Source organism: Apodemus sylvaticus, chromosome 17, assembly GCF_947179515.1.
Source record: "Apodemus sylvaticus chromosome 17, mApoSyl1.1, whole genome shotgun sequence".
Classification (NCBI taxonomy): Eukaryota; Metazoa; Chordata; class Mammalia; order Rodentia; family Muridae; genus Apodemus; species Apodemus sylvaticus.
The window spans coordinates 7,477,376-7,490,297 of NC_067488.1; the positions used below are offsets into that span (position 1 = coordinate 7,477,376).

The following is a 12,922-nucleotide window of genomic DNA, read 5'->3' on the forward strand; positions in this document are numbered from 1 at the left end:
TTGAGAACACAGACACAGAGGGGTCTTGTTCGACGCCATACAGTTCGCTAAGAGTAGAGAAACGATTTGAGGTGGGAGCTAACTGCTTTGAGGCTGATGATTCTTCCCACTCTACCAGGCTACTTCTCAAGGGCCTTCTTTGTACCGTCTCAGCCTGCTGCACAGCTACCCAGGTGGCTAGTTATATGCTTACAATAAATGAATGAGTAGCAGAGAACTTGGAGTCTGGCACCCGGGGACACATTCTGGTCCTGTCACTTGCTGTGTTGCTTCGGAGAATCTTGTGATGTTCTGGGCCCTCAGATGCCTCCTCTACAGAAGTGAGACTTTTCAGAGTTATGAAGCAACTGCGTGAATGAAGCAACTATGACAGAGAATCCATGTGCTTTTTTTATGTTGTTATTCTTAGCCAGGTGGTGTCTGGTTATCATCCATTAACAGCATTTTTCAGACATTTTTCACTTGATAGTGTCAGATTAATAGAAAACAATAAATTTCAGAATTGCTGAGTCTTGGTCCTGAGACCTTTAGGAGCTTTGGTTCCTTTGTAGGTCATGTGTCATCTCCTTGTCTGTATCTAGAGCCCATCGCACATCTCAGATGCCACTGAAGTACTTGAGGCAGTGCTGAAAGGAAATGAACATTGAAGCAGGACTCACCCTCACGTAGGCTTCCTCATATCAGCCTAGTGTTTTTATGATTTCTGAGGGGAAAGAACATGCTGCTTTGAGATACAGCTATTTGAAGATCACTCTGAAATAAAATCATAACTATTGGGGACCTGGGAGATGGGTCTCTGGGTAAAGGGCTTTCTGGACAAGTGTGAGGAGTAGAATTTGGATCCTAAGCACCTGAGGGAATGTTGTAAATGTCAGGGCAGCCGTAGAGGCTGCTTGTAATGACGTGTAATGTGAATCATTAGAGCAGGACGATTAGCCCATCATCAAACTCTGAGTTCAACTGAGAGACCCTGCTTCAATGAGCAAGGTGGACTCCAGCTGAGGAAGACGGCCAAGGCCAGCCTCGGGCCTCCACGTCTCCACATGCTTACCTACACACACACACACACACACACACACACACACGTGCCCCTGTATATGTAGATATGCACATGCGTGTGCACCACTCACAAAGACATATGTGAAGAAGTCATTGCACTAGGTTGATGGGTACCACAGTCGACTCTGCTAGCATGTCTCTTTTAAAATCATTCCTCTTATGCATGTGTGTTTTTGTTTTGTTTTTCTATCCATTTGAAAGCAAATTGGAGGTAATAGAAGATGTTACATTGAAATATTTAACATGTCTCCTAGTAGTAAAGAAATTATATAATACCTAAAAGTTTAACAAACTATATTCAGATCTTCCCTATTTTTCTTAAAGTTGCTTATATATGATTTTGTTAAAAATGAGCTGTTTCACTCTGGTTTTAAAAACAAGGCAAAATCCATATGCCTAAGGTCACTGGATTCTAATCTCCGTGCTGTCTTTTACTCTAGAAAGTTACCTTACCTGGTTTGCTTGTTTCCATGGTGTTAACGTGCTGGGAGACATGGCCAGTGTCATGGACAGTGTCCCACATCTGGCTTTGTCTGGGTGCTTTGTGTGTGCATGTTTCTTGTCTTGTGACTTTACCGGCTGTGTTTGGAAGACTTGATTAGAAACACATTGTATATTTTTGTCCAGAACAGCTTGGTAGATGATTCCATATGCTTTATATCAAGAAGGTTACATATGAGTGTTTCTGCCCTCGGTTATCAGTGACTTGGTTAAGATGGTGGTGGCTCCATCTCCCATGTTGAAGTATCTTTTTCTCCCTTAATAATTAGATCTAATCTGTGAACTGATTACTTAACTCATACACCTTTTTTATGGTCCAACTTTTAATGGTAGCCTCCATTGGTGAACCATACTAAAATCATTTATTCCACTGGAGGCTACAAATTAGTATTTTTAAGTCTGTCTCTATTCAAAGGTTTCAGAATGGAGCAAATATAAGAAGGTTGGTTAAGAGACTCTCACCATGTCAGTAGCACCCACATGCCTCACCGCTGGGGAAGCCAGTACAACATGCTTGCTATTCATCTAAAACGCATCTTTTGATTGGCTGAGGGTCTGTCATCATGTGTACTTTATGTCTACTCTAAGGCATCGAAATGTGTATCAGCTGGAAATGAGAAATGGGTGAGACCTAAGACAGTGTTTCAAAGCAGGTCAAACATAAGAAGCTTGGTGAGGGTCTCATCACGTCATAGCACCAACAGCATTTGAGGGAGCTCATAAATCCAGCTGCTGGAAGAGCAGACTCCATGCTGCTCATGTCCAGATGCTAACGCCTTGTGCAGTGGGTCTGGGCTCCTACACACACCTCACTTTCCACCACTCCACATACCTCGGCCATACCTGGGTCCTGGCCCTCCCGTTCTGCACACGCTCACTCCTGCGTTTGTTCTTTTGTCCGCACAGTTCCTCTTGCCTGAGACACACTGCTGGCGCATTCTTCAAGCTCAGCTCAAACCCTACCCCCCAACCCCCCACCCCTGCCCCGGATGTTCGATCTCTCCAGGCAGCCTGTCTTAGCTCTTAGTGTGTGCAGTGTGTGCAGTCTCCCCGCCTCAGCTGTGGTCCTCTGGTGGCCTTCTGTGGGAAAACTCCACTAGATGCAAACACCTTCACAGGACACCTCAGGAATCTTATATTGCACAGTCATTCTGGATGTTATTAACAGATGCAAAACTGCCATCCAGTAAGGCTATCCGATCGTATAGCATTCTTTGCGCTTTCATATCCACTACCTTAAAAACTTTCTGTGAAAGGTAAAGCTAAAAATGCAGTATCTCTCACCACTTGTTCTTTGTAAGTTATATGAAGACCTATTTCTTTCACTAAGACAAAAGGATTGGAGAGAAAGGTAAGCATAAATTAATTTTGCATTTGAATGTTACAATGAATAACAAAATGAAGAAGCATAAATCGATCTATAATAAAAGTATTACAATACAAACAAAGCTTATTTTATTATTCTTAGATTGAGCCTTTTTGTTTCCTATGTTAATAGTTTGAGCACTGTTTCGAGTGGGAATGAACAGTGGCACTTTGTGCGGCTCACTCAGGGAGGCAGGCGTTGGATAGAAGTGTTTTAAATGGAGTTCCTGTCTTCTTGCGAACACAGCCTGTCTGCAGTCCTCTTCCCTTGCAGCCTCCAGGTGCTTACTGGCCCATTCTGTCCCCAGCAGTGACAAAAACTGTGATGGCTTTCTGTCTCCGCAGAAGGAGGAGGTAAAAAGCTACGGAGCACTGTCCAGAGGAGCACGGAGACTGGGCTAGCAGTGGAGATGAGGAACTGGATGACGCGCCAGGCCAGCCGGGAATCCACAGATGGCAGCATGAACAGCTACAGCTCAGAAGGAAAGTGAGTATGGCTGTGCCCATGCCCTGCCGGCAGGTCCTCCAGGCCTCGGTCTGCTCACACAGAGCTAACGCACACAGCGCCAACCTCACCACTCGTGGCCCATTCCATCCTCGGGCCCTCGGTCTGCTCACACAGAGCTAACTCACACAGAGCTAACTCACACAGAGCTAACTCGCACAGAGCTAACTCACACAGAGCCAACTCACACAGAGCTAACTCACACAGAGCTAACTCACACAGAGCTAACTCGCACAGAGCTAACTCTCACAGAGCTAACTCGCACAGAGCTAACTCGCACAGAGCTAACTCGCACAGAGCTAACTCGCACAGAGCTAACTCGCACAGAGCTAACTCGCACAGAGCTAACTCGCACAGAGCTAACTCACACAGAGCTAACTCGCACAGAGCTAACTCACACAGAGCTAACTCGCACCGCGCATGGCCCATTCCATCCTCAACCTGTTTTACTCTCCACTGAACACTTGACACTTGGCTTTTTATTCTGAAAATAAAAAATAAAAAGGCAGTGCCTTGGGGGAGATAAAGTGCTTTACTTCCATGACAAGATGCTAAAATATGGCTCTCAACATTATATATAAATAAAAAAGTTTGTCCTAGCTTAAAATAATAAAGTCACAGAAACAATGAGCATACATGCCACACTGTGCGGGCAGTATTAAGGGTTTTTTATTATATTTTTTAAGATTTATTCATTTGTTTTATGTATCTGAGTATACTGTCACTCTCTTCAGACACTCCAAAAGAGGGCATTGATCCCATTACAGATGGTTGTGATCCAACATGTTTTGCTGGGAATTGAACTCAGGACCTCTGGAAGAGCAGTCGGTGCTCTGAAGTGCTCAGCCATCTCTCCAGTCCCAGTGTTATTTGTTAGATCTTTGATCTGGAGTCTGGAGACATGGCTCAGAGGTCAGCTCACTGACTGAGGCTCTCCCGAAGGCTGGCTTTCCTCCTCCTTACCCACAGCACAGCTCCCACCCATAACTGTAGTTCTGGATCAGACGCCATCTTCTGGCCTTCTCAAGCATGGCATGCACATGCTGCACAGACATACATGCAGACAAAACACCCAAACACAAAATAATGTAAAAACAGATCTTAATGGAAAACATAGTTGATCTGTTGAAGAAATGCTAATTGAAAAATTTAGAATTCTTAATTCACATTTAGTTTATTACTGAAAGTTATATAATTTATCATGATCATGTGAAACCAACACTCGAAAGGCAATGGTAACAAAAAGTTGGTAAGCCTTTTTCTGTGTAGTGCTGCTTTGGATCCGCTACTGTAAGACCCTTGGAAAGGTTGGCAAGCATGGGGTAGTCCTGTCTCCAACAAACAGCAGATGACCTATAGGTGAGGCGCAGAGGGCATCGGGAGAGGCCATGGCCCTGGAAGTGCTCAATGTTCAGACACTATAGCCAATTTACAGATGCAAAACCATGGGAAATATTGACTCGCCATTAATTGCATGACCCAATGAAATTTTCTCTGACCTGATTATATAAGAAAGGGAACATACTTCTGCAGTTTTTAAGTAGGGCCATGTTGGCAAGCTGAGTCTTTGTGACTTGAGAGGAAAGGAAAGAAGTAGATTTGCTGACATCCAAGGAAGTCCAGAAGAGTGAAGGGCTAGCACGACAGTGGCTCAGCCACAGGCATGTGACACACTTGTGCACGGCAGTGGCTCAGCCACAGGCATGTGACACACTTGTGCACGGCAGTGGCTCAGCCACAGGCATGTGACACACTTGTGCACGGCAGTGGCTCAGTCACAGGCATGTGACACACTTGTGCACGGCAGTGGCTCAGCCACAGGCATGTGACACACTTGTGCACGGCAGTGGCTCAGCCACAGGCATGTGACACACTTGTCACAAACTAAAGAAATTTGGTCTTTCTGGAAGAAAATTGAAGATAAGCATGCTCTCTGAGCTCTGGTCTTCATGAACCATTGCCTGGGCTATAAAGATGTTTGCTTCATGGTGTCCACATACAGGTTTATAGTCAGCTGTGACTTCCATCTCAAATGTTTACCATCTCATTGAAGAAATGATATGAATACTCAAAAACTCATTCAGTACATATTACCTTTTAGCCTTCCAGACCGTGTGCTGTGAGTGGAGGTGTGAGTCACACAAGTGAATTAAATCAGAACTTAAGACGGTGGCTTTCAGAATCACAGGAGCCACGTTAGCACAAGGAGAGGGAAGTTCTTCTCCTCCTGGCTTCTGGCACGTGTATCTCTGGGTAGATTACGTAATGCTCCTAGCGTGAAGGTGGCTCACGAAGGCTGGCAGGTGTCTACTGTTTTCAGTACTCTGGGCCCTGCTGAAGATCTGGAGCTCTGGCACCAAACAAAACAGGCGAAGCCTACTTCCATTCAGTCCAAAAGACAAGAGAGACCTCATCAAGAAATTAAATGATAAGGAAAATAGTAAAAAAGAAATAGAGTAAATTGGGTAACATAAATGATGATAAGATAAGGCAGGGAAAACAAAAAGGAAAAATAAAAAATCTCTCCAGACGTGACTTCAGATCCTCTCTTCCCTGACTTCCTTGGCTTTTGTGTTTTAATTTGTATTACTTTTGCTGGGAAAGACAGAGACAGAGAGAGACGGAGAGAGGAATGAGCACCTCCATGCTGTGGTGTGCAGGTGCAGACCAGAGAACGAGTTGCTGAGATCCAAACGTCTTGCTGACGTTTATAATGAACTCATGTGATGCATTTCATCTGTGTCTGAGCTACAGCATTCAAACTACTATAGCAGGACTGAATAAGAATGACATTTAAAAAAAAAAAAAAACACGCGAGAGGATGGAGGTAGGATTTTCCCTAAGGGAAGGAAAAGAACGTAACTAATGATCAGAAGCAGCTCTGTTTGAGGAAGAGCGTTCCGAACTGAAGCAAAGCCACACACTGGAGCCAGAGTTTGCCTACAGCGGGAGCTGTGGCCCTGGGAAGGGCGGGGTGCGCAGCACATAAGGAAATGCGCTGTGGGTGAGGCTGCTGAGGGGCGCAAGAGGAGGCCATTCAGCAGGTGTTCCGATGATGCACCGGAAACATAAGGGTGATGGAGCCCAGGATGTAGCATGGGTGAGGTCAGGTTCTGCATCTCTTGACAGTAGACTACGTAAGATTTGTTGATGCATTGGGTGTGTGTAGTAAGATACATAATATATATTTGTTGGGTCTAGCACAATAAACAACCATAGGCTTAAACATCAGAAAATAGTGTTTTTCCAAAATTTAGAGGATGAAAGTTCATGATGAAGATATTAATAGATTTGGATTCCGAGAAGTTCTCTATTACACATGGCCGCTTTCTTACACCAGGGTCTCAGTGTCCCTCCCTCCTTCATTGCAGTTATTCCCCAACCCCTACCCCTCGTGACTTCATTTAACTTTCATTTATGTTTATCTATGCTGGGGCCCCTTTTAAAAAGGTAGGCACACTGTGGTTAGGACTTCAGCATTTAAAAAATACTGGTGAAGAAGATACACCAGTCAACAGAAGAGCTCACTGCTGAGCAGCTGGAAGGTAGTGTTTGTCCCATCAGCCGGCCAAGCTGTTGGAATGAGAGGGTGTGGTCCAGAGAGGAGGGCTAAACCAGAGCCGCAGGAGGCTGGCCAGCACCAACACAGGCACACTCAGTCGGGTGAGGCTTCCAAGGGAACTCAGACACATGCCAAAGATACGAGGCAAAAAGATGCAGGGGTGGGGTTTAATGCAGAACTGGCAGAGATTAAGGCAGAGTGGCACTGTGGAAAAGAGGAAAGGGAGGGCTTTCCCAGTGATTTAGGGAACGAATGAGGTATGGGATGGGGAGGAAAGTGCAGTCTGGAAAAGGGTTGGTTTTTCTTTGCAAGGTGGCATGGAGGCATGTTCGTATGCTGATGAGATTGATACAAAAGTTCTTTCAGGCATAAAATGATAAATAGCAGACTCACTCTCTTAGTGTAGCTAAGAGGATTGACCATGCACAGCATTCCATGGCATGCGTGACAGAAATCATCTTCCCACTCCAAGACCAAGCAAGAGAAGGCTCACAATGAAAGCCTACATGGTGTGGCAGGTGCTTCTGGTGACAGGCGTAGGAAGTTACCGAATGTGAGATGGACTGAGATGTGGGGGCACGTGGGAGGTTGGGGTGCAGTGAATGCTAGTGGCACCTCAGCCTCGCCACCCCAGGAGGAAGGGAGGCGGAGGACTTAACCTCAGGTGCTGTTCTGCTTTCAGTCTGATCTTCCCCGGAGTCCGCCTGGCCTCGGACAGCCAGTTCAGTGATTTCCTCGACGGCCTGGGCCCTGCTCAGCTAGTCGGACGCCAGACCCTGGCCACTCCTGCAATGGGTAAGACTTTCTGTCACATGACTTCATTGTCCTTTACATTATTGAAAGTCACAGTCCCTCAATTTCATGCTGCTTTTAACAAGATTACCAATAAGAACTAAGAGTCCTAGCTTTTACCAGTAAATGTTCTCAATTTTTTCGTTTGTAATTTCTGATCACCTTGGGACTTAAGAACATATCTGGGAACACAGAGTTCTTTGGCACAAGCATTGTTCCTATGTCCTGTTTCTCTTCCCTATGTGCCCACCAGGTGACATTCAGGTGGGAATGATGGATAAAAAGGGACAACTGGAGGTAGAAATCATCCGGGCTCGAGGCCTTGTGGTAAAACCAGGTTCCAAGACACTGCCAGGTAAAACAGAAGAGTTTTCTGTTATTTCTCATGGTCTGTGTTGTAAAAGTTACCTTTCTCTGCTGAGATCTTCTTAATCAAGAAGTGAGTCGAGAACTCTGTGGTAGCGCTTGGGGACTAAGCATGCTGAGGGACTGGAAGAGAGAGTGTAAACACACACATAGTTAAGGCCTCCGTCTTTGCTCAGTCACATTGTCACAGAGTGTGCTGCAAGTGCGTTTCCCAGTTAGCTGCTGTTTTATGTTATTGGTTTACTGAGAACTTCATTTTTTTTTTCACTTAGGCATGCTTCAGGTTCTGGAATTAAAATAAATAGATTAGATGCACACAGCCGCATAAGCCTATGGATGCTGGCTGCGCTAAGACAAATGTTCAGTCCTGCAGTGTGTAAGAGGCCCTGTCATAGCTTGATGCCGCACGTTCCAAGCATCATGATAATTCAAGGTGCTCAGAGGCATAGCTTGGTGCAGACTCTTAAAGTGCTGTGCAAAGGTCAGGAGAGGTCAGGGGAGCCAGCACAGGAAGGCTGTGGATTCCTTATTCCCAGCACCTGCACCGACATCATTTCTTTCTCAACTCCTCAATCCTTAAAGGAGTTTTGAAATAAAGTTTTGTTACTGACTGTACCACTTTGGAATTATGTTGTAAAGATCCTGAGAGTAGTTGACATCTTCACCATAATGAAGAGCATGAGTCATGTGCGGATGTGCTTTTCATAAAGTGTCTGTCATGAGGTTGAAGCCATAGAATTCCTAGCGAGCTGCCTTACCAAGCTACCTCTGAATGCATTGCCTCAGAGCCCATCGTGCTTGGACTCACGCCATTACCAGTAAATGCTTTGGATGGCAAGCGAGCTCTATGGGGTAGGGGAAACTTCCTCATTTCAGACTTGGCTAACGAGGTCAAAATGTTGGTAATGTGAAGACTGAGACGTAGCTCTTGGATCTTATTTGTGACTGGAAGCATATTGCCTTATTTATTTCACATTTAAATCTATACAAGAAGGAGTTGTGGAGAAAAAACCCTCAAAGGCTATGTCAATAAACATACTGAATGGCTGGTAAATGTCCAGTGACTTGGGTGCCGGTAGCTCTTCTGTGAAGACGAAGCCATTGTACTTGTCCTCTGTGTGCTGGGTATTTCACAGCCATGGTCATCACTCTGTTTTTTCTCCCAAGCACCGTATGTCAAGGTGTATCTGTTAGACAACGGCGTCTGCATAGCCAAAAAGAAAACCAAGGTGGCGAGAAAGACCCTGGAGCCCCTGTACCAACAGCTCTTATCTTTCGAGGAGAGCCCCCAGGGAAAGGTGTTACAGGTGTGTACTCATGGCTGACCTCTGACACAGGAAGGGATGTCCACGAAGCCAGACCTTATGTCTAGTATCTCTTCTGTGAAATTCTTTCCCATTCCTCACGGCTGGAATTCTCTGTCAGCTGCAGGGCAGTGGCCAGTGTCGTATAGCTGTGCTTGGTACTGTTCCCTTAAAGGGGAAGTCCCCACAGACATGTGAGCCTGGGCTACACTCCCGCTCAGTTTTCCTATGTGGCTTCAGACCTTAACTCCATCCTGCAGTTTTCCTAATGTAAGCTGGCTTCTGGGAGTTAAAGGTAGCGTTGCCATTAACCAGACACCACTTCTTACCTTGACCCTTGACAGCAGCTCATTAACGAAGCACATTTTACTGTCTTAGTTATGACTTGCTTCTCTGCTGAGATGTGCATGTCTATGCTAACATTACCTTTTTATTTTCTGCCAACAGATCATTGTCTGGGGAGATTATGGTCGTATGGATCACAAATCCTTTATGGGAGTGGCCCAGATACTCTTAGACGAACTGGAACTGTCCAACATGGTGATTGGATGGTTCAAACTCTTCCCTCCTTCCTCCCTAGTAGATCCAACCTTGGCACCTCTGACAAGAAGAGCTTCCCAATCATCTCTGGAAAGTTCTACCGGACCTTCTTACTCTCGTTCATAGCAACTATAAAACTGTTGTCACAACAACCAGCGATACAAAAAAACCAGAAGAAAATGCACAGGTGGAAACCCCTGGTAACACTGCATGCTTGATGTTGTGTCTACGGAGCCCACGTCTAGGGATACAAAGCTATCCTGTGTTCTCAGAGGAAGTCATATACGCTGTGCCCTAGCAAAGGCCCTCAGGTGAACGAGCAGAGCTGTGAAGAACTATCAGGTTTGGAGTTCAATGACACTCGAGTTTTGGTCCAATCTGAAGCCATGGATTAATCTCAAAGAATCAGTCAGCCCTTTTCAATGGCACCTTTATATTTTTATCGTTTTTCTTCATTTATCTGACCCCAAAGCCCTGTTATGCCACAGAAATGGAGCTCTACAGCCATTAAGCCACATTATAGGCCAAGGAGCAAAGAACTAGGAAGCGTCAGGTGAAAAGCAAGAGACCAAAGAAGTGGTCAGAAGCAGAGTCAGCCACTTGCTGAGGGGCTCCAGCCGGGAGAGCGGCCTACGGGGCTGCTGCGGGAGAGGCGTGGCATTCACTAATGCCAACATGTGCTGGACTCTGAAAATCAAAATTCTGTGACTGCACTGTACTGAATGAAATTAAAGAAACTTTTTTTGCATGGACACAGATTAGCTGAATATTTAAATTATTTTCTCGGGGCTGCAACTTGCAAAAAAAAAAAAAGAATAAAAATCAGCCATTTTCAACAATTTATATTATTTTTAAAAATAAATTTCACTAGTGCATGGTTTTAAAATGGGAGAGAATGCAACAGGGTGATACAAAGATACACCATGTTTATTCTTTAATCATAGTCTGTGTTTTGGCAGACATTACAAATGAAAATACTTTCTAGCAGATACTTAAAATTCTCTTTATGTAACAATAAGTATAATATATTCAATTTATTTCCATGTTAAATATACAGATCTTATGATGTTCAATATGTGCAAATTTTTCACATCGTTCTCCCTCTTGTCTGTCTCACTTTTTCTTCTCCTACTTTTAACCTCTTTTTTTCCTTTCTCCCCCGCTGAGTCTCACTCAACACTACAAGTCTTTGACCTGACCTCTTATATCCCAGATTTGATTCAGAGCCATAGATGCATCTGAATTCATGGATTTCTCAAATCTGTTCGAGAGCTTTCTTTACTTCAAGCATGTTGAAAGGATTTTGCAACATGACTTGGGACATAAAGCAAGTCAGCACGCATTTGACAAAGAAGATATTTGAACATTTGCAGTTTATTGTACAGTGCATGGTAATTTTTTTCACCTTAAAGATTCAGTTTACAAGAAAATCCTACAACCACACGGCATTGTAATGTCTAACAAATTTGTTTTTAGCACCAGCGTTAGTCATACAGGGGGTTAAGTATTATTTGTAGGTCTTAGGTTTTGTTTGTTTTTTTAATTCGTTAAAGCAGTTTCTTTAGCTGATTTCCATTTACTATGTGAATAGAAACACTGCTCAACATGCGGAGCCCTGAGACTCAGGGCTGTTTATTAATTCATTTTTCTGTAGTAAAATTCAATTTTTCACAAATTATATTTCTAAAGAAATATAGTAAACATAAATTTGCAACAATTTTAAAGCTCCAATTTTTAGGTGACTCAAGGAAAAGTCAATAGTTATTTGATGCCATCACCAAAAATCTACATCCCTTAGTCAAAACCACCTTTGGTTGACAGGCAGTTCTTACCATTGGGTAGCACTGCAAGGTCCAATCTCTCAAGGTCCCCAGTCAACAGGAAATGTCACTGGTCAATGTAATAAACCACCCACCATTTCTTTCTTACACATGCTTTGATTACACATTGTTAGAGATTGGTTTTAACTTCTCGCAATAGTTTTTGAAATCCATCTATATCCCATTTGTTTAAGTGGAGGCCATGCACACACACACACACACACACACACACAATATTTTCTTTGCTTCTCTTTTTTAATTCAATGCTGACCATTGAAAACTGTCATGCTTGATATGGTGCAAAAGTTAAAATGAGCTATCACTCAAAATGCCTTCTCCTAATGTGGTGCAACACGAACTACACCAAGACCGTGTCTTGATTTTCTGAGACCTAAGATGGATCCAGCTGAGGGAGTGAAAAGAAGGAACACAATTTTATTGAAATAATTTAGACACCTGTGTACCAGCAGCAGTTTGGTTGAGTAGACCCAGAGTGTCCCTGCTTGCCCTTAGAGTAGGCGTTTACCATTTCCCTGACTCTGAGACGCAGTCATAGAACCCTTTCTGCCTAGTCCCCTACACATCATTCCTCACTTTAATAAGAAGGACATGACTGTGGAATATTTGTACATACTTGTCATTACGCAGTATTTATTTAAAAGTTGGTGTATTTTTTTTTTTAATTTTCACATGTCTGCACCTCAACTTGTGGTTAAGTCATGTAAATAGCACTATGCCAGTGACCATTGCTGCCCTGTACATAGAATGTTTTCAAGTAAAGGGAATTCCAGTTGGGGAAAAATGGGGGGGTGGCAGATTAGTCCTGTAACAAACACCAACTGATGTAAATCAAATTCATTCTGGTGATGGTATTTAACACTTTAAATAAAACATTTTCTTTACATTTGTTGTTCAGGGTGCTGTCTGAGAGACGTCTCCAATTGCATCCCCAAGCCTACCTCCATTCAGCCCGTGACGTGGCTTATTTATCGTTTCCAGACAATCGCTCCTCTTCCTTCCCTTCCTTCATTCCTTATGAATGAATTTCTAGTTTTACCACATTGCTGTTAGTAGAATGTATCTATAAAGCTTAGAAAGATTTCTACTT

At 43.8% G+C, this 12,922-nt stretch overlaps 1 protein-coding gene across 30 annotated transcripts in view; it reads left to right on the forward strand.

Moving 5' to 3' along the window:
* Positions 1–12,716, forward strand: part of Rims2 (regulating synaptic membrane exocytosis 2) — a 540,571-nt gene extending 527,855 nt beyond the window's left edge. For 29 of the 30 annotated variants that reach the window (XM_052160864.1, XM_052160857.1, XM_052160861.1 and 26 more), the window contains 5 exons: positions 3,271–3,412; positions 7,675–7,787; positions 8,038–8,139; positions 9,318–9,457; positions 9,902–12,716. In XM_052160864.1, coding sequence (XP_052016824.1) covers positions 3,271–3,412; positions 7,675–7,787; positions 8,038–8,139; positions 9,318–9,457; positions 9,902–10,120 — 716 coding nt within the window. In that variant the 3' untranslated portion in view covers positions 10,121–12,716. The remainder of the gene's footprint in view (positions 1–3,270; positions 3,413–7,674; positions 7,788–8,037; positions 8,140–9,317; positions 9,458–9,901) is intronic. The other variant, XM_052160879.1, reaches the window with a different exon arrangement.
* Positions 12,717–12,922: the final 206 nt, after the last annotated feature.